This window comes from Ambystoma mexicanum, chromosome 5p, assembly GCF_040938575.1.
Source record: "Ambystoma mexicanum isolate Mex_15411 chromosome 5p, UKY_AmexF1_1, whole genome shotgun sequence".
NCBI classification, from domain to species: Eukaryota; Metazoa; Chordata; class Amphibia; order Caudata; family Ambystomatidae; genus Ambystoma; species Ambystoma mexicanum.
The window spans coordinates 1332096663-1332123118 of record NC_090930.1 but is presented as its reverse complement, the minus strand read 5'-3'; the positions used below and the strand labels follow the sequence as shown (position 1 = coordinate 1332123118).

At 40.6% G+C, this 26456-nt stretch overlaps 1 protein-coding gene across 1 annotated transcript in view; it reads right to left on the bottom strand.

The window, feature by feature from the left end:
* ADCY2 (adenylate cyclase 2) overlaps nucleotides 1–26456 on the bottom strand; it is a 3241403-nt gene that overhangs the window by 596506 nt on the left and 2618441 nt on the right. The window contains exon 14 of the mRNA XM_069613724.1: nucleotides 23334–23431. Within this exon, the coding sequence (XP_069469825.1) occupies nucleotides 23334–23431 (98 nt within the window). The remainder of the gene's footprint in view (nucleotides 1–23333; nucleotides 23432–26456) is intronic.

The following is a 26456-nucleotide window of genomic DNA, read 5'->3' as shown; positions in this document are numbered from 1 at the left end:
TCCCCTCCCCTCCAGAAGAGACAGCTCACATTGCCCAGGAATGCAGGGTGTGATAGGCTGACAAAAACAGAGCCTGAAGGGGGTACAGAGGAATGTGGGGAGGTGAGGACGAACACTCTGTGTTCGTGTCACCCGGTCATCTCTGTGCCGTTCGGGCACTCTTTGGTGCTACGTGTTTCCACTTCTGAGGAACATATATTTTGAAGTGCCCTACTTTCTGTACCAACATATTAGGTGGAGGTAAATATGTTTGTGGGGTATTAAAAATAATAATCACGCAGTAAATGTAACATATATTACCAGCCAATAATGATGTGATGATAAAAATAATTCGCAGCTAATGCCAAAAGTCAGAGGCTCAACAGAGTCTAGGTTTTCACAGGAGGTCCTCATACATTTGACAGTAATTCACTGATCCTCAGAGGACATTAAGCAACATATTGTTGATGTTGTAATTATTTTGGACATAGAGTAGGATAAGTAAAGTAATGTCAAATGTATGGCGACCTCCTGTCAAAACCTAGAATCTGTGGAGTCCCTGACGTTTGACATTGGATAAGAACCATCCAGGTTTGAAGGTGTTTCTCATGGTGACTGTGTAATAGACACATTTTTCATATAGAATGTAAACAAGAAAAAAAGGATTTTAATTGATTCAATTTAAATTGTGAATAATAAAAAGTGTTTGTATAATATTTGAAATATTTTCTGCATGGTGTTTTGATTGGGCCCAGAACATAAAAGACGTGCAGGTGTGTGTCTGTGGAGCACATTTCTTTGGTGGTCCATATAGCAGTGCAAGTCATTGCACCGCAGGGAATAAAGCTCAGGTTCCTCCATTTGTGTAATAAGTGGACTTTAGAAATACATATCCTACATTTGAGGTGAGCGAGCTCTGGCATTGTACGTCATTTAGCAATCGATTATAATAATGCATTGCTCTTACAACGCTCACGCTACCACAGCTTTTGTCCTTCTGAAGCCATCAAACTATTGCTAATATCGATCTATTGGGGATCAATGTAGTGTTGTGTAAAGGAGGAAAGACTGAGTTAGCCTGGATCCCAACCTTCCACCTGCATCTACGATCACTGCACATTGGACCAGGTCTGTGAGAGGACCTCAAACCAGAGCAGTTGCTAAGGTTTTGATCTACATTGTTGCTCAGCACAACCCAACAAGCTATTGGACGATAGTTACAATTCTCGTTCTGTGATGGCTCTCATTGTTTTCAAACAACTACCCAATTACTATTTTTTTTAATTTATTTTTTTTATTCGGTTTACAAAAGAAAACCTTTAAAAGAAAAACAAGAAAAAAGAATTATTAAACCATCGCAGTTACATTGTTTCATACGAACCCACACCACTTATTGTTGGTGTTCAACTCAACAGTTCCTTACTGGTGTGGGATTCGGTTCAGCCAAGTTGAGTTTTAGGTCTTTCAAAAAGAGAACTAGACCAAACAAGACTTTGCGATCGGAACCGTCAAACATAGCTTTCCACCAATCATTGGCTGAATAAGTTACTATTTCCCCAATGATCCCCAACTTCCTGGCCAGGTGCTGTCAAGCTGTGGCAGGCAAACCAGCCACACTTTTGAAGAATAAGAACCATACCGGCCTTGCATACCACAATGCATATGCTTGCACATTTTCGAGTGAATGGAAAAACATACATTTTTCATGAATTTCCGTTCACAAAAGGAGAACTGCATGTGCAAATCAACTTGCCCGTGCAGTTCAATTCATCTTAAAAATGCATGGTTTGCCTTTATGTTGGCAGATGCATGCCAGATCCCATCCCTGATTTAAAGAGTGCTTTGGGGTGTCGCTGATCTTTTTGTCTTTTCTCCTGCACCTTGTCGCCCCCAGGCAAAGACCAGGTGTAGGGTACATGCAATCGAAACAGGTTTCTTCCAAACCCATATCTACATTTCTATGCTTCAAACAGCAATGTTCAATTATGGCAGGAATATCGTTAATCTTAAAAATGGCATAAATGCCAGCCACTGTCCATATACAGCATTGACCCACATGAGTAAGGACCGCACACCTGTGTTTGCAGTCATGCAATGGTCTGAGGATAGCCATGTGGCTGCAGAGGAACCCTCCTGTTGCATGCAGATCCCTTTGGTGAATCCAGTTCTGCTCACCTTCAGGTGCCACCACTGTGCTTTACATGACTTCCAGCCACCTGTATGTGGCAACGTTTAGTGTTTAACGCTTCTAAAGCAGGTTTTCTTTTGAAATTCTTTCTAATGTTTCTGGTACATTTTCTACATGTTTTACATACTTTAGTCACCTTTGAAACATGAATGCATCGAATTAAACAACTTATTTGTACTGTTATATGTTTAAATTAATAACCTTTAACAAATTCCAGAATAAAAAAACAATACAAGACATATCAGTAATAAAACATGTTATAATAGAAAAATAATCTCAAAAATTGATACAATAAATACATTTGTAGTACATTTAATTTAAATACATTTAGTTAAGAATAAAGTGTCCTAAAGTGCATCACGCAAATTCAACAGGGTCCAGCTGTGCAATCTAAGAGAGAACCGTTCACGGCAAGCACCATTGAGGTAGTTTTAGCACCACATTGATTCTGAGTAAATAAATCAGTAACACAGTTCCTTTTAATAGTTAAAAAGGTAGCAATTTCTAAAGTGCATCATACAAGTTCAGCTGCTTCCAACTGTAAAGAATCTAAAAAAACGATTAGCGCAAGCACCATTGAGGTGGCTCTACCAGACTAACAATACTGCCAAATAATCTCATGTTCACCCAAACCAAACAAGTTTAGATATCTCTTAAAATAAACTTTGCAGTGCTGCACAAGATATAATGAGATGTTTCAATATTTCAGGTTCTGTCTCATCGTTACAGAATCAACACCATCCCGTGCTAGACTGCAACCCCCCATATCGTACTAGGAGTTCCTTGGTTCGATATAGATTCCAACAGAATCGCAAGTAACATCATCTGATTTTCTATCAGGAAGTATGTCAAAGAATGGGGCAAGAATACCAGCTTCTTTTATAGTCCCCACTCAAATGACTCATGGAGCTGTATGTGTACAAATTATCAATGGTTGAAGACCAGTCATAACGATGTAATAACAATTTCACTTATGACTATAGATAACACCTTTGCCTTCTCTATGTTTGACTGTGTGTTTATGAGCCAGGATGTATATGTTGCGGTAGCATATCCCTGATAACTGGGATGGCATTGGCAGTGAAGAAAGTCTCTGGGTTGAGTACTAAGCCCGGTCAGATCAAGTTGAGTAGTAGGAAAATGTCTTCCTTGTATTTCGTGGATGAATGAGTCTTAATGAGAGAGGCCAGCTGTGTATGGTATTCGTGGTCCAGAGGCTTGCCAGAGTATGTGTTTGTGGATTCCTTGGGCTGTAGGCTCAATGAGAAATGTCACTGTGCCAGTTGCAGCATGGCTGTGAAGATGAGTAGCAGATGTGACTACTCAATCGATGCTGTATATTGTACGTGTCCATGATGGTCCAGCCTATGCTGTGCACACTGAGTATATCTGCTGTCCAGACCCGCATCCAGTCCCACTATTTAGACTGGGTGCTCAAGAAGGGAAGCCTTAGTCAATGATCGAGATAGAAAGTATGGCCTCATTACGAGTTTGGTGGTATCTCTGCAGTAAATCTGCTGAGATACTACCAAAACGGAATGACTGTTACTGGCACATGGTCTGTCAGAATTACCGCTGGATTACAAGTGATGGTGGGTCGTGCTAGTCCCCATTAATTGGAGTCCATAGGACTCAGTGGGGATTTCAGCGGTAGTTCTGCAGATTTACCGCCAGTTCTTAGCTTGAGATGAATCTTCCACCTCTCCACCAAACTCATAGTTAGGGTGTGTGGCAATGCAGCAGTAATGTAGCAGTAATGGAATTGCTGCTACATTATCCACCACTTTGTACTGCACTGTCCAACTTGTAATGAGGCTGCACTCTACTAGCCAAGCAGAGAATTTTCTTTTTTAAAACTGACATGGAGCAACACATTTGGGAAGCTGCATTAAAAAGTGAATTGTTTATATTTTTGTTTTTTACAAAACAACAATTGATTGCAAACTTTTTGTTTTCTTCGGTTAACTTGTTGCTACTTCTGTAAACAAATTTTGAGTAGTTACAGATGTTTTACTTTGTATATGTATGCCTTGCCGTGAAGTTCTTGTGTTTCCTTCTCTTTTGTATTTTTCTGAAGCGGTTACTATTCCATCTAGGCTACAGAAATTAGCTGCATGCCACTTATCGATGTTACCTTTAGATTCCAAACAATTAGCACAGTTTGAATGCTCAAACCCTACACTTTCTCAACGTTGCCTCTTTTTTGCAGTTCGTTTCATATAATGTATTTCTAGTGTGAATCAAGGCACGTGACAGAACCTATTTATAATCATCTATGGGAGGAAGTGGCTAGATATGTTTAGCACAGCTGTCATTATACACTTTATGGACGGGCTTAAAAGGGGCAATGAATGACTGTATTTTAAAAACATCAATGAAGCAATGCCAGACTCCCATTATGACGGTCTTGGTGTTGAAATGTGTTTAATAGTCTTTCAGACTTAGATGCAGAATGTTTAGTCATGTTACTCATTATGATAGTTGCTGTAGTGGCTGGCTGCCTAGAGGGCAATCATTTTAAATGTACTCTGATGGTGGTGACTGTGAGGTGCAGGGCTCCTTTGAGATGCTAATGATTCTGGATCCATTGCTCACCCCACCCTGGCCTGTCACTATAAATTCCACTAACTACACTGAAGAGGCACTCACCAAACTCGTTTCAGTCGAGCAGTAAGCCAGAGGGAGGGCAAGTGGTTGCTGCACGTCGTAAAAAGTAGGAACAGAATGTTGAGGCACAACTGATGCTGAAAAACTTCAGAGGCATTGTAATATGAACGTGGTCTTGACCAAGTTCCATGTTACGTATTGGGGTTTGATTGAAGAGGTGACCGTTGGGCTGGAGATGGCAGATCAAGCTGATACTTGGCTTCTTCAAATGTACTTGTGAATGAAGTACATGCGAACCTTCCATCCGGTGTCCTCCTGTTTGTTATAACAATTGATCTCTCCTCTTTCTCCCATCCACAGAGGACTATGGATGGGAGAAATTTCCTATTCCTTTTCTTCATCATTACAAAATGTGTGTACACCGTAGCAGGATGGGTTGTGTCTCTGTATTCAGCAATCCTTTCCCCCAACCTCCTCCCACTGTAACCTTGACGCAAGTGCCAGCTGCAAATTATCATTAATCAACCTGTTTATTCTCTCTACCAGACTATTAACATGTGCGTTATACAAGGAAGTCCGGAAAATCCTTATTCCATGTGCCTCTAAAAATCCCTTAATCTCTGTGGACACAAATTCCAACCCATTGTCGCTTACAATTTACTAAAGAAATCCCTCTCTAGCATACATTTCCAACACAAAATCTATCCCAACTTTTGTGGTCACTGAACTAGCAGACTTCAAACCACCTCTATGTGTAGTCTACTATCACCTTGTGCAATGCGCCCAGATGCCTACGGGTTTGGCGCGCAATACAAATAAAGAAAGAAGGAAAGAAAGAAACAAAGAAAGAAAGAAAGAAATAAAGAAACCATCAGATACCCACACTCTTGATCCATATTTTCTATTGGACCAATCATGCTGATACCCACATTTTCCCATCCATCCATATACTCCACCCTCCTGGTTTTGATGCTCACCTCACATGTATGTCAATTCTTCACTGCCCTCTGTGAGGGGTCAGAAATGACAGCCAACTTTGTGAAGGTTTTTCAAAAGAAGCCATTTTATTAATTCAAAAGGTTGGATAAACACATCACTATCCCTATCCTGCCAAGGATTTCCCTGCCTAAAATAAACTAAAGGAAACACTCTAACAAAAGATTTCTGCACCTCACACTTATACATCCAACAACTCACCAAGGACATATATAGGAGTTCAAAAGCAAAAATTATAACAGTGAAATTCACAGTATGATAACTGTCTCTCCTTATAATCTGGGTGAATTCCCATTCCCCAGATTCAAGCAGGATTCTGTTCAACAAATCCCAAAGAATAAGGAAATCCTGTCTTGTAACAAAATTCCAAAGCCGTTCTTTTAAGTCCAACTTGGCACCAAAAGTTCCAACACTTCAGAATTGTTGAACAAGGCTGATTTCTCTTCCACTTGTGATATTAAGAAATCAAATAACTTTCTTCGGACAAACCAAGAACATTTCCTTAGTTCATAAAGTGTCTTTGTCAGGAATTTTCTGCAGCAACATATCCCTGGAATCCACGCAGACACGGAGTATACCAGCACAGGAACAAGTACTTCAGGTACCAGCAGAGACACACGAACAAGAAAAACAAACAATATTGGAACAGAATATGGTGCCCAAAACAGTGACAATGGAGAGTGGTAATTCATTTATGTCTGACGTGGATACACTTTCCCAATAGGGGTGCCCACGAAAGGTGCAAGTGTGTCCAGTCCTCGCACAACTGAAGACCCCAAAGAGGAACCTGAGGGGACCATTTTGAAGGTTCCTTTTACAAAAGATTTACCGTTGACAATAGGGATGCAGCATATTGTAGCACCTTTTACCATATTCAAAAGACACACCTATTAACATTCTAGGAAGAGATTAGATCAGCAAATTGAATGCCACAATTTCATTCACAGAAGAAGGGATGGTGTGCACCACACCTGGGATGTACCCAGCGATGGTGACAGTGTTGATACAGGCATACTATGCACACAGCACAATGAGAGGGATACCCAAACACACTCAGGTGATTCTGTATGGGGTAGAGGTGTTGTTGGGATGGATACCAGGAATTGAAGGAAAGGTGTTTCGATTGACCAATGAATACTTATTCAGCCCACAGTGCCCTTCCACTGTTACTTCAGGCATACACACACACACTGCTATACCGGGAGGAGGCAGTGGTAAGAAGTGACATGATAATATTGGTTGCTACTAACAATGACAACATGGAATGGCGATCACTATTATGCATTGAACCAACACTGACATTAACAAAAATAGCAGACACAAAATTGTTTGCTACTAAAGACCATGAGGAGGGAGAGGTAGTGTTTGAAGTCAGCATACCATGCCCAGTAAATATGAAAGAAAGAGCAGTGTCTCTAATGACACAATTATCCAAGAAAGAAAGAACATATTTGCAGGACGATCTGGAGAAAGTTTTTAAGACTCTGTCGGTGCAGGGGCCCCATGATGTAGGAATACTAAAAGAGGCATGGGCAGTACACATTAAACTAAAAGAAGGAACACTGTTACCACGGGTGAAACAATACCCCATCTCCCGAGCAGCAGATGAGGACATATATGAGACATTGCATGCCCTATGGCAGCAAGGTATAATAAAGGAATCAACATCACCTTGCAACACGGCTATCTATCGATCACAAAATCAAAGGGAGGTGCATGGTGTTTTATATAGAATTTACACCCTCTTAAAAATATTATCGAGGCAGAATACACATTGGTACCAAACTCTGCGACAATTTTTGCAGCATCCCATCAGAGGCACACTATTCCACAATGATAGAGTTGAAAAACGTCTTTTTTCTCAATTGCCCTACACCCAGACTCCAGGTATCTCAGCAAATTTACTTATTGTGGACTTAGATTCAAACACACGAGAATGCCTCAATGGTACTGTGAAGGACCCAGCACATTCAACAGAGTAATACAAATGGACTTGAGCAATCTGCAAAATGAAAGCACAGTTATACAATATGTCGATGACCTTTTGGTCTGTAACAGGACAGAAGAGGAATGCAGAATGGACTCAGTGACACTACTGACACTGCTAGCTGGAAAAGTGTACAAAGTGGAGAAGGAAAATTGCAATATTGTCAAAACAAGGTAGTCTATTTGGGCCAGATAGTGTCAGCAGATGTTAGGGAAATACCACCAGTTAGCGTTGAAGCAATACACAAAACCCTGAGACCTAAAACAGTTAAAGAAATGCAACAGTTTCTAGGGCTGTGTAATTATTGCAGAGCCTGGGTTGTTGATAATTCCATTTACACCAAGCCACTGCTGCAGGCACTGAAAGAAGCACAGAAAACAAAAAGTAACATAACATGGAGAGTCGATATAGGCAGACATTTTGATGAACTCAAAGTTGAGTTAGCACAAGCACCAGTGTTGGCTACACCCAATTACAAGGAGACTTTTCACTTATTTTCCCATACAGATGGTAAGGTAATGCCAGCTGTATTGACTCAAAAGAAAGGACAGGGACACACACCACTAGCATATTACAACAGAAAACTAGACCAAATAATGCAAGGACATTTTCCATGTGAGCAAGCACTTACTCCTGCTGCATTCACAATTGTAAAAGCTTCCACAATTTCAATGGGGTGGTCCACAGTTCTGTGCATGGAGCATGCACCATTTGCAATATTAGAAAAAAAACAAAGTCAACATCAACAATTCAGAGATCTTCAGGGTATGAAATAATACCAGCAAACACTGCAATAGAGGTGCTGAGGTGCAAAATAATAAATCCAGCCGAGTTCATTGCAGAGACAATTGAAATGGAAGTTTATGATTGCATAGCATGCATGGACAGGAACAATGGCAAGCCTCTGCTGAAAGAGGAATCCATTGAAGGAGGGGATATGATTTTCATCGATGAAAGCTCAGGTATTGACAAAAGTATGGGACAAAAGCATTCAGACTCTGCAGTGTTGGGACATAAATAGGGAATACACAAAGGCGAACAGTTGATACTGTATTCACAGACACAATTGCCAAATCACTATTCGGCACAAGCAGCAGAATTAGTGCCACTAATTGAGGCACTAAATATGTCAGAAGGTCAGGCAGTTAATATCTTCTCTGATTCTCCCTATGTTACATCCACTGTGCACTCAGGATTGCCAAGATGGGAAAGGAGAGGGTTCAAAAGAAGCAATGGTACAAACATACAGAATGCAGCATTTTTAAGCAAATTATTAGAACTGTTATCACTCCCACTAGACTTGGCTTTAATAAAATGTAAAGCTCACACAGGAAGGCAAGACTTTATTTCATTCGGTAACGAAAAAGCAGACAGAGCAGCAAAAGGAGCAGCATATTAGCCAGAAGGGACACATGTGCTGTTCCCTGGTGAGAAAGAAAAAATACCCATCATTGCTTTAATAAAAACAAATAAGGATAAAGATGAACTACCAGAGAATTTTAATGCAACCCCAATAGTACTAATAATTGAGTTGCAGGGAGAAGCTCCAGACAATGAAAAAGAGTTATGGAAGAGAAAAGGGGTATGACTTGTCTCCAGCAGACTTAATTTGGTGACGCAACAGTACAGGAAAGGTGGTGATGCCCAGAAAGTTGTTAAAAATGACACTGGACCAACTCCACTACCCTGCCCACGTATCGAAGGAGCAGTTGCAGGGATTAGTGAAGATTGGTTTGTGCCGAATCTATATGAAAATGATTCTGAGTTCATAAATAACTGTATGATTTGTCAGAAGTTCCTACCAGGTCACACCTTGAGATTTGTATGGGGAACATTGCTGCAACCGGAGGGTCCCTTCTGGCATTTGCATGTTGATTATATAGACATGCAAGAGAGATGCAGATATATGTTCACAGTTGTATGTATATTTTCAAGTTGTTTTGAGGCTTGTCCCTGTGCCCATAATGACACCAGCTCAGCTGAGAGATTTTTAGTGAGGGGGTGTCCCTGAGGTGGGGAATCCCAGACCAAATTGGTTCTGACAATGGTCAGCATTTTGCTAATGATTTAATTAAAAAGATGACAACCTTTCTGGGGATAAAGTATATGTTATGCATGATTTAACACCCACAATCTAACGGTTAAATGGAAAAATTGAACGGGCTGCTTGAAATGTCCTTAGCAAAAACCTTGGAAAAACCTGGGTGCACTGCTTGGCTCTTGCACTTTTTGCATTGCACAACTCACCTGGAGGAGTCCATCACTTTATTCCCCATGAGAATATTACAGGGAATAGGATGAATGCGCCTATATCTCCATCACCTACAATCTCTGATGTGCAATCTTCCTCTTCTATTCTGTGGGGTTAATTTGATATGTATCTCACAGAACTTACAAAATAACTTTGATATGTATCCTTGTAGACAAGGCCTTGAGTGCACACTGAGCTAACAAGTGATCAAGGACAATTCCCACAAGCAGCACCTCTTTATTTAGGGGACAAAGTCATGGTAAAGAACCATATTCAAAAATGGAAAGAAGCACGCCTCATACTGTCCTCTATTCAACACCAACAGCAGTCAACACTGAAGGGCGACGGGGATGGATTCACATCAGCGACGTACACAAAGACAAGAGCACCACTTCCCATTGAAAAGAGAGGAGCAAAACACAGTACAACGGGAAGTATATACGAAATGTCATTAACTTTTGTTTCAGCGCTTAGAATGTATAAAAAACCAACAAAGGAATACAAAGACAATAGGCTTATAGGGAGTGGAATGTTGGAGAATTAACAAAACATTTCAATGTTATGGAGAGTGACAATGATAATATGTCTAAGTAAAGGGTTAATGTTTTTGTTTTATTTTGTTCTCAAAGAAATACATGGTACGCAGATACATGATAAAAGAGGAAAGAGGAGTATGGTGGAAAAAGGGAGTTTTCATCATGACATTGACAAAGACAAAGTTTATCATCTGGAAACATTTGGCACGATGAGATGTTCTGTGTGGGGAGACAAAGGGTGAATGGCACTTGCTACGTCTGCTCTCTCATCCAACACTTAAATGGAGCATATGGTTTTCCTACCCTGAGGTGTGCCCCACGAGGAAGCAGGATGCTTAATGCACCTGTCCCTCTGTAAAACTAGATGTTTATTTCAAGGAGCAAATGTCACAGTACAGTGGTTGGGCGAAGGGGAAAATGTGTATGCAGATAACTATGTGAAATTAAACAAAATGACCGTAAATAGGGACACTCAAAATATGGTAGAAGAATACATAAATTAAGGTTTTAACAAAGGGGAACTGAAAGTAAGTGAACATAAGAGATGGTAGTGCATAAATAAAGATGGGCAAAGCATTCCCTGGTGTCATACAAGACCATGGATGAGAATAAAAGGGGCAGTATGGTATGAGAGCGAATGGAATGAGGGCGAATGGAATACTGGAATAATGCAATGTCATGCTGAAGGGTTGGTGGGATTTGAACAAAGCGTGGTAGCTAAGGTTAATGACAGCTGCAGGCCAACGTGGAGAAAATGTTTACATGCACTGACTTGGTTACATGAAAAGCATCAAACAGTTAACATAAAGAGATTTACATGATTTCCTCTGTGTTTCAGGTCCAGTGGATCTTTTTATTTGGGCATTAACACTGGTTCTGCCAAGGTGATGAGGATTGCTAAAAATCTAGCTGCTAATCCTGATGAATTCCAGCTCTTCTCAAAGGCTGCACATTTTTTCACATTGTGTTGTTTCAGGTGTGCAGGCTGCTGCCAACGCAAAGTGGATACAAATTACATGCTATGAGTTGCTGCAGCTGGCCAATTCAACAGCAAAAGGGCTAAATGCAATAAAGCAAGAGTTGAGGGCACTAAGTTTGGTCTCCCACCAAAACAAGTATGTCTTGTACCTGTTAAATGCTATCGAAAGAGGTGTCTGTGCTAAGTTTGAAAGAAGCTGTTGCACAACAATACCTGATGGAGAGGCTTCAAATGGAACATTGACAGCAGCAATAAGTGAAATACAGACATTCCATGAATGAATGACAAGCAACGCTAGTGGAGTGCAGTCCAGTAACTGGCAGGACAGCATTTTCATATGGGTTCCCACCTGGCTTTCCAGAGTATTTCGAGACTGTCCCCGCTTTGGTCCTCCTGCTCGTCATCTTCGGCATTCGCAAATATATTTTTAGACTATATATTATAAAAAAAGAGGCCGATTATTGATGCTGGTGAGTGTTGCGATGAAAAATAAAAAAGAGAAGGGTACCAATAGAAAAATGGGCGATAGTGTGAAGGATATTATTGGTGGGTTGGTTTGGACACAACCTGAGGATTTAGAAAATTATTAACAATTTTGGATATCATGTCTTAAGGATGGCCAGGTGTGTACATGGGTGGAGGACTCAGTGGATAATTGGGATGAAGAAAGGGGGTGACATGACAAGATTGCAAAAAATATGGATTCACAAAGATAAAGTAGAAGAACAAGAAAGGGGTGGAAAAAAGAAGTTAGTTACTGATAAATCAATAAATTGGGGGAATAATGTAGTACAAATACAAGTTTAGCGCAGTAAAGAGACACAAACTTACTAGCTGCGAGAGTAGCGCTTGACCTTGTGTAAGAAACTAAAACTATATAATAAAGATGGACCACAGGTAAGTATGATAGAATTTAACATTAGGATGAGGCGCAGTAAAAAGGCCTCAAAGCATGCTTTTTCTAAAAGGTGTGTTCAGCTTATTAATCATTCAGTAGCCGCAGCGGCTGATAACACACTGTAAATCTCACAATCCTAGGATGGCATGGTAAAAGGCAAAAAATAATGTTTGTTACTTTCGAGGTCATTATGGGAGCTCACGGGTCTCGTTGAAAGGTAATGAATGCACATTTATATTATAATTCGGCATAGTTAATTTACTTGAGCCTTGTCTACTGTTGGTATAAAAAAAAGCCCTCAGCAGTTTCAAATTGTCCATCCTATACATTTCTGCCTGGGAAGAAGTCAAAGAGATCTTGATGTGTTACTTTAATGCGATAACTCGTTCTTAATTCAAGGCAGTGTCATGGTATATGGCTTTCTCATGAGAATAAAGATTAGATTACCGGGACCGGTAACTAACGTTTCTGCTGGTCATCTGAAATGTTTCAATGGTTTGGCATACAATGTTGGAATGGAGGGGGATTTTGGATTGTGACATCACATGGGCTAGCCATGAGTGGTGTGGTATGTTTTGTTGAACCCAATCACAACACAGCAATGTATAAGGTTTGATGCGTGTTCACCAATCTGCTGTGTGCAGAAAGACGTATTGCGTTGCAAAGGTATTAATGCTAATTAGTTTAGATTGTTATAAAAACCTTTGATTTAGGGGTGTTACTTTGACAGTACCTTTTCATGCATTTCTGTTCTGTGCTGTGTTTGAAATTGCTGTCCCAGTTGTGTCTGGGACCTGAATAAAACTGTGTTATTTCTTGCTCAGCGTACACTCCTTTTTGACTACTTTTATAATTTTTACTAGCAAATGTTGCCGTGACCCCCAGTTACAAGGCCCCATTTGTATTAAAACCTCATATGGTCCATGCCACTTGGATATTAGTTTGTTCTCAGAAGTGGGAAACAACACTAGTACCTTTTGGCTGAAGGAAAATGATCTTAACAAAACCTTTTTTTATGGGAGGCTCTCTGTTTTTCCTGTGCTGTAGTTATATGGGTTTGTACCAAAGATCTAACTGCTGTCATGTGTTCTTTAAGTCTAATAGTTTGGGAGAGTGGTATTGGGGCCTCCTCTCTTTCCTCCCAGGTTTCCCTCAACATATCTAGGACATCCCGGGGTTTCCGTCCATAAAGTAACTCAAATGGGGAAAATCCAGTGGATGCCTGTTGTGTTTTTCTAACAGCAAATAAAGCCCATAGGATCATCAGATTCCAATATCTGCCATCTTATTCCACTAACATCTGCAGTATGGTCTTTGATGTTTTGTTAAATCTTTCTACAAGTCTATCTGTCTGTGGGTGGTTCACTGAGGCTCTCAAAGTGGTAATGTGCAATGATTGTTTTACTTCTCCTAGTTTTCTCATGAATGTTGAGCCTTGATCTGTCAGTATTTCCCGTCCCCAAGATCAACACAGTTCAGAAAGAGCCTTGGGGTTCCCTTCCCCAAGTTCAACACAGTTCCAAAAGGTCTCTTGGTTCCCTTCCCCAAGAAGTCAGGTATTTTAGCTTCAAAATCACAGTCAGTTCTCTTGGCTTTCAATAAGTATTCCAAACCAACTTTGCAACCTTTCAGGATTTTCAACAGTTAGGTTAGCTTGCTTTTTTCTTTAATCGCTTTAGGACTTGATAGGCACAACAGCTTCAATATCTTAACTTTCCTTGGTTCACCCCAGGTAGAGTTTACTTGGTCTAGGCACAGTTGTCGGACCACACGGTCCACCCACTACAGGTCATGCAACCAATAACCGTTGGCACTTTGTTATATTCACTTGTTCTCATTGGTCTTCCTTGCCAACACAGGCTCCCTCTTTACACCAGTGTCAATTATCCACTTGCATTTCTATTTCTCCATGGCAATCTCTTGACTCTGCCACAATGTGACTTTCACACGATTCACCCTGCTTGCACACTTCACAATAGTGCTTATAATTTGCTTTTCACTTGTTTCCTAATCCCTCATCACTGGTTTTCATTTGGGTCATACTTTCACATTGCCCATCAATGTTTTTTACTTGCTTTCACTGTATTTGAAAATGCACATCACTTTCATTTCACTTGTGCAGTACTATCATGTACATTGCATAGCTTTTCCTTCGTTCAGTATTCAATGATTCATGAAACACTTTGCAGCTCGTTCTGCATTCGCAAATATTTCCTTCGGTATCTGGACCCTTTTATCATAAGGTTTCATCTGATTGGCATCTCTGTGTGCCCAAAAACAGCTCCTGCAGCGTGGGACAGTGTGTGTCTGTGTGAAAGATTGCTAGAATGATAATAACCTCCAAAGGTAGGGGGAGGGCAGGGTATATTCTGACAAGGCAAAGGAGGATACGTGCCTCATCTGTAGATATCCTCTTCCCACTCCCAAAGGTCCCTGTACCCAGGTGATCCTCCCTCGCATAGCTACCCCCAGGGTCAGGATCCAAAAGCAATGGCCTTTGCCTGGCCACTTGAGAAGAGGATCCAAGTGGAGTAGATGGGAGGATGCCCTCACACATGTCATCCACTTCCAGCCCCCACAACTGCCATCTTAACCTTCTCTTAGTTAGACTATGGCCCAAATGGCCTGTGTGTGCATTTTACAGAATTTTCTCCCTTATCGTAAGGGGAGGAATAGGTTTCTCCTTCCTTGCTAAAACCCAATCACATGGTGCAAGCTCATTGTACTATATGCCACACCACAATCATGTTTCCCTGGCCACTCTCTCTGCATTTACTCTAGCACACAATTGAGTTCTTCATCTTCCTCCATTGCTTTTTTCTACTCCACATCTGATGAAACCACTAATTCCGACTCTTAAATGCTCACCACCCATTTATGCATCTCTTCCACCATCTCCTCCCTGATACTGCCAAAAGGAAGTCATCTTGACAAACAATCTGCTTGCAAATGTTCCTTTTCTTTCACATGTTCAACGTTAAAATTAAACTCCTGAGTGTTGGCCAACCACCTCGCAATATGGGGAGTGGCCGTGCCTGAAGAATGGGTAGCGAACAGCTGCACCAATGGTTTGTGATCACTCCTTATTACAAATAGTATACAACATAAATATGATATAAAATACTAAAATACCTTTGCTGCCCAACAACACACCCATGCCTCCTTCTTGATTTTTGAAAACCTCTTCTCACATACATTAAGCACTTTTGAAGCAAATGCAATAAGCACCTCTTCTCTCCCTTGCCCTTGGCTATGTACTGGCCCATGGCCCCTCATGCTAGCATCCACAGTCAGCATCGACTTTGCCCCTATTTCAAACATATGTAATGTGGGAGCCTTCATTATAGCTTCCTTCATGCTTTTGAATGCTTCATCCATCAAATCCGACCACTCATATTCGGTAAATGTGTTCAACACCTCACTCAAATCTGCTGTTTTCTCAGAAAAATCCAGCACCAACTTAGCATAGAACTCCTGAAAAGGACCTTAACTGCTCCTTATTCTCTGTCCTACTAATCTCTCTTATCGTCTTCTTGAACTCTGGTTTGTGTCTCGACCCTCTCTGGTAACCACATGCCCTAGATATGTGACTCAATTCACCTTGAACTTGCACTTCTCACGCTTCACAGTCAACCCTGTCTCTTGTAATATTTATAAAGCCTGCACTAACAACTTATCATGTTTCTCTTCTTCCCATGCCCACACCAAAATGTTGGCCTAAAAGCAATGTATGCCCTTGATCCTTTTAAAAAGATTTTCCATAATCCTCTGGAAAGCTGCACTCATGGATCCAAACCCAATGGCATACGCCTATACTGATATGCTCCCATTGGTGTAATAAATGATGTGACATGTCTTGATTCTGGATTCAAATCCACCTGGTGATATGCTGACAATAAATCAATGGTCAAAAACCATTCTACTTTACCCATAGCAGTCAACATTCTGTTAATATCAGGAAGCGGATACTGATCCACCCATATTGGCTTATAAACATCACTCAAATTCACGCATACATATATCTTGCCATCTGACTCTGAGTTACAACAATTGGTGATAGCCAATCGCTTGCCTCAATATATTCAAAGATGCCCTCTCTTCAACTCTTGCTCCAGTTTTCCCCTCATTCTCAAAGGAACTTGCCTCACCTTGTTTACCACCGGAACTGTCCCCCATTTCAGCTTGATTATGTGACTGAAAACACTCAACATACCTATCTCGTTTCTAAAAGCCTCCTGAAACATCTCCACTATTTGCTTCCCATAATCACACCCTGAACCCACATGCTGTACTAGTTACTCCTGCCCAAGTTTGAGTTCCTTTTTCACATGCCCTTGATGTCTCCACCCTAGCAAATTGTCCCCCTTCTTGGCAACATATACTTTTGCTCTTATCCACCGATTACCCACTCCTATGTTGCACCACCATACCCCAGCATATGGATCGGTACTACTCCATATGGCAAGAAACAATATCATTCTCCTTTAAATCCTCCACCCTCCTTTGCAACATTCCTTCGTACATCCTTTTGTAAACCATGGTGTACGTTGTACCCGAGTCCACTAGGATATTGTTCTCATCCACTTTAACACTTGTCAGGGGTGGCCTATAGGGCCCTTCTCCCCCTTCTCCTTCCACCTCCATCGAGTTAACTGCCTGAATGTGTACAATTCTTGAAGAGTCTCTTCCATCCTCTGGGTTTAACATGTTCATGTGCGGCTTTGATGATCCAGTGTCCTTTCTTTCTCCCTCACTTGCTCAACACATCTTTGTAAAATTTCCTTTCTTGTTTCACTTGCAGCACACCCCTTTAACTGCTGGAAATTCAGAATACAATGCCATATGTCCTATCAACCTGCATCTAAAACAAGCACCCCTGAATCCCCCACACCATATGCACTCCCACAATTGTTCGGAGGCTCCTTCTTCTTCTGTACCGCTGCCACCACTGTCTGCTCACCCTCAATTAGGTGTACCGCCTTAGCCTCTATGTGCTGCTCGCTATATCTAATGCTTCTGCCAGTACGGGATTCTTGACTTGCCACAGTTTCTCTTGTATTGTAGCGTCTGAAGTGCATACCACTAGCTGATCTTGGATGTACTCATCTTCCATGCCTGAAAAATGGCACACCACAATCAATATTCTAAAAGTCTGCTACGCACACGTCCACACTCTCTTTCAACATTTGTTTGCGTGAGAAAAACGTGTACCTCTCCAATATTATGTTTGTTTGGTGACCTTATTGCTCATCCATTTTCGTATTGCTTGATTAGTTTTTGATGTAATTTTTATTCTGATCAAATCCATTACACAAGCACAAAATACACAAAGTATAAAAAGCAAAAAGAAAATAATTAAAACTGAAGATGCAATCATAATTCAATTTAAGGAAGGATATATCAAATCACATTAAATTGTTGAGCACAGATTTTCTCACATACCTGGCCTTCTTTAAGAAAGTCAGTAAAGCCGAAGTCATATATGGCGTATCAGCAGAAAACAGGTAAAATAAAACTGCCTAAGCTTTTTTTGCTTTGTGACCCAGAGTGGGATGGGTTTGCCCAGATATGGGCCCTGTGCATGCTAGACCTAGAGACCCAAGCTACTCCTCACTGATGAGGCCCAACAAGGCCAAAACATATCTGGGGATGCTTGTGGTCTCATGCAGAAGGGATGTGACCTAGCAGTTTGGGCTGGACTGCCCCTATTGGGGTGTGAAAAAAACGGATTTGCATATGGTCTTTCCCCTTCTGTAATGGCTTTGCATTGCAAAGAACGATGGTCTGGAGGGTTGCCCAGAGCAATTGCAGAGGTTAAGATGAATTCTAAACCTTGCAGCCATCACCTCTTTGTTTTTGTTTTGTCATCCCGAGCGGGACGGGTATGCCCAGAAGTGGGTCACGTGCCTGCTGGGCCTGGAGAGACCCAAGCTACTCCTCACAGCCAAAACATGTCTGGGGTTGCTTGTGGTCTTGTGCAGAAGGGATGTGACCTAGCAGTTCGGGCTCGAATGCCCCTTTTAGGGTGGAACAAAGCATGATTTGCATATGGTCTATCCCCTTCCGTAATGGCTTGGCAGGCGAAACACGATGGTCTGGAGGGTTGCCAAGAGCAATACCAGATGTTAAGAATCATTCTAAATCTTCCAGCCATCACCTCTTTCTATTGTTTAGCCTTAATTATAATCCTGCAAAAAAAGAAAGCATTTTTTTAGTTCAAGCTCAGGTTGCCAACAAGATGTTTTTTGTTAAATGATGTCTTATTTAGGACTAGCTTACTAGTCATGTTGTTATGTTTTTATAACTTATGACAAGTTCAATAAAGTAAGTAAAGGGCATATGTTGTAACATGGAATGTGGTTGTAACCAAGTTCAATATTAGGTATAAGGGTTTGATTGAAGAGGTGACCTTTGAGCTCGAGATGGCAGATGATGCCGGTACAGGGCTCCTATAAATGTACTTGTAAATAAAGTATATACATACCTTCCATCTGGTATCCTCAAATGTATTACACAAAAGGGTTAGATTTAAGGCTCAAACAGACAAATGCTATCAGAGCTGTAGGTCGAGCAAGGCCTGACCATGAACAGCAGCATAGCAAATAAAACATTGTATCATGCCCACTTAATGCAACCTCTGTTTTGGCACCAGAGCAAGCAACACATTAGCCAGGAAAGTAGAAGCTTGGTGGAATCCTACACTATTGAGATCCTCGTATCCTCGCCCACAAGAAACAGCCTGATCACAACAAAACTGGCACATCGTCACAAAGCAGTAACTGATTGGATTTAAAATGACTCCAGGGATGCTAGCCTAATTATGTGTGATTTCTATGGCAAATATTACAACGGATATTGCCAGAAATGGGCATTAAGGTTTGTGACTTAAATGGCATTTGGAAACCCCCATTTGCTCCATAAAGGGACAAATGAAAAAGGCAGTCATTGGTCTGGGGCTTCTTAACATGCCTGCCATGGAAATGGGATGGTATCCAATCAGGTGTTAAGGGTGTGCTTTACAGGAAGGGAGGCTAATGCATTTTTATATTTCATAGCTTCAACATTTTCTGCAGAGATGGAGTCCATCTTACCGATGCTGGCAATCGCCTTTGTGCAATATACAAAATGATTTGGAGCCGTTCTTGAAAGCATAGCATGCATGTGTGCAGTAGGTGTTGGCCACTTCAAAAGTTCCAAGAAAAAAAAAGGCTCTTATCAGAGCCACCACTTCCAGAAAAGAATGCAGTGTTTTATATGCTGCCACACCCCGTATGCTTTTGACGGCTGGGGACTAATGCACTGTCTGCAGACTTCTCGGACTGTGCAGGAGCCTGCACCATTTCATTGGTACTTCTATTTTTAAACTGTGAAAGGTGACTCTGAAAAGAGCCTTTTTTAAAGTTTTCTTTGTTTTGTGAATTTTTGGGGATTTTTTAAACCCGACACACAAGGGAGAGATGGGTAGGAAGGGTAGGGAAGAGGTACCAACCACAGGGATAAGAAAGGGCAGATGGAAAGAAGAAGATGTTGGGTGCACCTCATTGAGGTAGGGGGCACTTTCCTTTGTGATCACGGACCACAGCCTCAAAACCACTCCTGAACTGTTCACCCCTGCAGAGTACTGCATCGCAGTACACACACAAAACAGTGACCTTTGAAAGGTATGGATCTACTGCAGTGTGTAGGCCTGCAAGGCTGCTGGAGGAATCCTTTGCACAAAAGGAGTGTCCCACGTGGTGACATGAGCAGATGTCGAGGATGCTACAATGGAACCCAACCTACTACCCTTTCGAAGGGGCGACACTCCGAACTGCTGCTTTGTGGCTGGATCTTAGGTGTCACCGCATGAAGGTAGTCCCATAACGGTACAGTCCAGGTTTACCATGACTGAGTAGCAAGTGGCACACATTGCAGCATACCTTGGCTGTACTAGCCTTGGGTTTACCACCAACAGTGGTAAAAAGCCTTGACACCCAAGATTCACGTTGACGGCTGGTAGTGGGGACTTCCACTACCTCATTCTCTTCTTCCTCTTTTTCCTCCTCTGCATCATCATGCCTGTTCCCCTCTCCAGGCTCTTGGGGAGGTGGTGGTGTTGTTGGTACGGTGGGGATGGTGCTGAGGAAGAGGCAGCAGCAGAGGTAGACATGGATGCCATTATCCAAACAAAAGTAGCCTACAACCAGGATTCGAGCAATCTGCAAAACAGCAGGAACACAGCAATCTGCCAAACAGCTAAACAGCTAAACAGCAACCTGCAGCACTAGTCCTAGTCAGCCAGAAACAGAATGAGGAGCAGCACTGGGGTGTGGCCTTTTATAGGGGTGCAGTGGAGCGCTTCAAAAACAATACACATTAATTAATTCATTACAATGAACTGGAAGTACAAGGTATTTAGCAACAAGCAACACTGGTTGTAAAAAAATGTAAAGACTAAAAAATACTTATGAGGAAAAAAAGTAGTCCATGCTAAAATGTCGAAATAAAACATACTAATGAATTCTACTGAGACACACTCAGGCAAAATGAAAAAGCAAGGTTCAAGGGAGTACATTTCAAATCTCAAACGTCCACAAAGCACAAGTTCTATAAAACCAGATTCTAAGTTTGAGTATCTTTTTTAACATCCTGCACAATTCGAAATCTGGATTTAAATCAAGAGTGAGTCCACGTGCCACAACGAGAGACAGATATTCATTTCGCAAGAACATAAAGAATACTGTAAGACCAAAGTCATACAAGCAAGACACAATAAATCACTGGGGTTTAGAAACTAGGAAAACCGTTTTGAATCAAAGCATCCAATATTATGAATGCATTTACTATCTATGTCAACATGGCTGCCATGAATGTTCAGAGCTACTAGGGCTGTTGTGTGATGTTTCGGAATATAAGTCTTCCTTTTTTGTGTGTTTTTTTCAGGTTAATTCTTTTAGTGGCTGTGCACGGCGCCCAAACAAGAATGCCATAATGGGGAATTAAATAAAAATAAGCCATTACCAGTAGAATGGAGGGGTTAAAAGAGGGTATGCGATTATTTAGGATTCTCATGAAGCAGGAGACAGACAGACTACCAATTATTATTATTATTATCATTATTATTATTATTATCATTATTATTATTATTATTATTTATATCATCGGAGGTAAGAGGAACAAGCTGGAAAGAACCTTACTGCCCCTTCTCCGCCATGCTCTCCCTTCCAGCAAATGGTGGTGCATGCACAGTAAAGCTTTTCTCCTCTAGCTAAGGTAAAGTTTGTGTTGTTGTGCAATTTCCACTTAACACAGGCTGTGAAATATGAACAACCCAGAAGACACATTTCTACTTAATGTTGTGTTTTAGGCAAAGATGTACTATTTTCTAAATGGTGGAGGTTTTTACATATTGACTGTGGCATTTGCTGAATATCTTAAAAGTATCTATGCTCTTAATTTTTTAGTTGCACATTTTTGACATTTATGACATTTAAACAGCTGACAGTTTATTCAGAAATGTGGCTCTTTGCTAAATGTCATGTCTCTAAGCCATCCTTGCCCGTCACACACAGTCATGCCCAAATGACTAATGCTGACACTGGTCATCGATCTCAGAAATGGCTGGACACTTGGCATCCAGGGGGTTGGCGGGCCAGAAGACACCAGGCATGAAAAAAAAAAAACAAGAACAAGCAGGTTTTACACTCTGATTTAAATATATATTGACATATGACATGAATTGCACGTCTACGTCTCTTTGCTATGCCTCTTAAATTGCCCCAGGAGTACATATGTTTTCCTTCAAAATGTATCGAACACATATTTGTATGCTGAAGAGCGATGACACCACTAGGCTTTCTGTTTTTTAAAAAATGACAAATATGGAAGCATATGTAAGGGAAAGAGGAGACTTGATTGTTCTCAAGGAAGAGGCCATGACATTAAAATCGTTTACACCTGTTTCAATGCATGCCCTACACTGATAAGTTTACTATTAAATGTAAAGTCAGCTGGTCCACATTTTGTTTACTCTTAGAATAAGCAGTTTTTTTATGATTAAATGGAACTTACATTAGCACCCCTTAGTGTTGCCTATGCAGGGGATGCTGGCTTTATTCGCAAGTGTAATCCCGCCTACTCAGAATTCCTTCTCCACTCACCTTGCCACCCACGCACTTAGTCAAAGGTGCTCTGTATGCCACCTCTACTCCTGGCCCTTCCTCACTTACTCTCTGTCATCAGTATCCCTGGGCACTGCCTGTAATCTCCCTGTGTTCACTACCCGGATCACAATGCCACCTCACAGAAACCTTGTTAATCCACCTTCCATAGCCCATTTTTACTGTATCCTACCCCTCCATCATAGGGGGCACCATGAGAACCTTGTTTATTTCATGCCTGCCTACACCCCTCGTGGCATAACACTAATGTCGATAGCACCTGTCAGACTCGGCTGTACCTGTTAGAACAACAATATTTCACTTGTTCAGGTGGTCTATTACCCACAGGGACGGCCCACCCTTCTGAGTGTTATCGACACAAAAAAAAGCACACAGATTTATTTAAATGTCAGACTGCCCATCAAAGTCTCACAGAAAGTACTCTCCTTAATTGCAATTTCGACAGCACAACTATTCTAAAGACTGCTGCTTTGCTTACAAGTTGTATAACTGGCAGTCAAGGAATAGCCACACTGCAGTCACACACAGTCAACCAGGCACTTTTTGAAGTATATAGTAAAAGTGTATATTTTTAGACCTGCTACTGCTACACACGGTAACCCAATTCACTAACCTAAAATCTGGTGAATGCTGATAGCATTATGTCGTGCAAGTCAAATTGTGTCTAATGTCGTAGTACTGGTGGCACATAACAAGAGATTCAAACAAAACAAAAACGCCAATAACTAGTATATTAGCTTAATGATACTCACTTTGGTAAAACAAGAATCTGCACAAGAAATATGCAGAAGAAAATGAGACAAGCACACGTCACGTAATACTTGAAGGCAGGAAGAGTAGTTGCTCTGTACTAGAAGAAAAAGCAGAAATGCAATTAGATGCTTTTTATTGTGGTTTACATTATAATAAAACCATTCACAAATGTATATAATGCACACTTTTTAAAATACAACACATTTAAAACACAATTGGTACACACATAAATAATAACAATTCAAAATATACTACAATCACAATTTGTTAAAATTAGACTTTATTTTTTTAAAGTAAAATTTCATACAAAGATTGATTTTCCGAAAGCTATTACAAATAATGGGATCTGTTGAGTCCTGATAATTCTTTCCCAGAAATGTTCTGTTTGAAGACATGCCTCATTGTGTACACGTTTAATCAATCATCGATTTTGCTTGGGAGATAAACTGTAACATTTAACAACTTGTACGGTCTCAATATATTTTTTACAAAACTGACACGCTCTCTCTGCTCTTGGGATATTGTTTGTGGCACTTTTAATGTCATTTGTTAACAGTAAATTTATTTACACTCGCATGAAATAATTCCTCAATACTCGAGAGGGATATCGGAGAAGATAGTGAGAAATGTTGATAAATGTTTTCAGTTCAATCCAAGAATGATTAAGCAAATCATATTTCAAAAGACATTACCTAGTTTTACTCCAGTCACCTGTACATAATTTCAGTTTTACTTTACCCAGATTCTGGATTAGTTCATCTATGTTCGAATCTAGAGAAGATAATTTATTCAAGCAAACCAGCAACCACTGATTAAAAGACCTCATAATATTTGTTTGTAAATAAGGCATGAAGATCAGTAAACAAGCAATTTGGTGGAGAGGAAAGAATCTTATAGAACAACTGCATGCTTTTCCAGTCCACTGAAGATTGCATAGATAAAATGCCCAATTCCTGCCTAATGACGTTCATTGGCAACCTGTTTGAAAAGGAAAGACATCGTCCCCATAGCAAGGCCTCTAGTTTTCCCCAATTCATTCCTAATGACAGAGTCTCTGCCCCAAAGGTTAGACCAGGCAATATTTTTGATTTATACAGTCTAATTAGCGGGAAGATGGAAAAAACACCAATCCTTTGATGCATGCCCTAAATACAGGATGCCACAGGCAGGAGACTGGCATATGTACTGGGAATGTCGGGTGGTTTCAGGCTTCTGGAAAGAAGTTGCTTTGATGTTAGAGGAAATTACACAGATCCCCCCTGAACTGATGCCCCAAAAATATCTGTTTGTAGACATAGGCAAATGTTCTGCAAAGACGAGAAGACTGTTTAATATTGCATGTGCGGTAGCCAAAAAGTGCATCTAAAAAAAATGCGAAAGTGCGGGTCCGCCTTGCATGAACCAATTTCTTTGTGAACTAACGCATGTGAATGAAACTGAAGAACAGTATGTCCTGATCCGACCCCCGACCTGCAGGCCCAAAGACATCTGGGGCCCATTTAGAGTCTACCTGTGTAATATGACCTCTGATGATGATGAAACTACATGATTATATATGAATACAATGACTGTAAAATGTATATTTTCTAATTGTCTAAGGTGCAGTGCGGAAAGGTGCTATGTATCTCTTTGTGACCACTAATAAACAAAGTTTAAAAAAAAAGAAAAGAAATTGACACCCACATATTTAATTTGATCCACAACTTCAATCTCTTGTCCCACCAGTTGCCAATTGAAATGTTGAATTATTTCTGTATAGCTGGTTTCAAAATGAAAATCTTTGTTTTTGACACCTTAATCTCTAAATCCACTTTATCCAAATAATTTGCCAAGAAGTTTAATAACCCATGAAACCCAATGGGTGTCTGATCAAACAAAACCAGGCCATCAACATAGGCCATATACTGAATAGACACTGTACCCAATCGAGGGGGGCAAGCATTTACAGTAGACAATATACTATTCATGTCTGCAATATACAAATTAAAAGGCAGCCTCTGCAAAGCCTGCGACAGATATCATAAGAGCAAGAATATTTAACGTAGTGGTCAAGTCCCACTTTAACCTTGTTATTTGAACGCAATGCCACTAAACCATTTTTGTAGGTTGCTCAGACAACCTCTCTGCTGTAATTCAACCCAATGTTTCTCCTGCTCAGGTGTCAATGTTAAATCCACAAATGTGAAGTACATCACATGTTTTACTGAAATCACCTGCTGGGACAGACATGTAAAATAAAACAATTCAGGGAAGGTCCCATGGACTTCTTAAAGCTGGAGTGGTGCCTATCCATTTCCCCTGTCCAGAAAGGCAAAGTTTGAAGTTCTTTTAAAAGAGCTACTGAAAACACCTTGCTAGAGCCGTCCAAAAGGGAGATTGGTCTGTAACAATGAGGATTTAATCAAACTCACTTTTTAAACACTAGACCAATGTTCACACCCTTCCAGGAGCTCGTTATGTATTTTTCAATAATAATGATTTGAAATAACGCTACCAACACTGTAGCCCAAACTTAGGTGTGATTTGAAAGTGAAGACTCTAAACCTCATTTCACTCTATTAATAGTACATCTATTGTTATCCGTATTTCCTAATTTACCATAAAGTTATGAGAAATAGTCCACTCAACATGACTCTGAAATGGGCTGAGCTTGGAGATAACTCTGCGAAACAGTTTTTAAAAATAATTAGGGACCAAAACATACGGTTGTCCTTACCTATCCCATCTCTAAGAAATTTTTTAGAGTCACTATGAAGCATTAAAAATGTATGTGCTTTAAGCCAAGGTTGTATAACCTTGCTTTAATGCAAGATGCCTGCTTCCTATACATTAATTTATCCTTACAATACAATTGTCTAATCTTGCGACATAACTCATTTTTTGTTTGTATAGTAGCATCATAACAGTGCATGTGAGAATTCCTAAAATTTGCTTTTAAACGTGTATGATCTATAAACAACCCCTTCGATCGTTCTTAACAGATTGTGGATAATTTGTGTGGACTTATTAGCACACTAACCTCCAAACCACTACTTGCCATCAGTCCTGTAATCCTGTTATTCAAGTGATCAGCTAGGCCTGGATCCCAAACTACTGTTACGTCACCCACCTTTATTTCCACT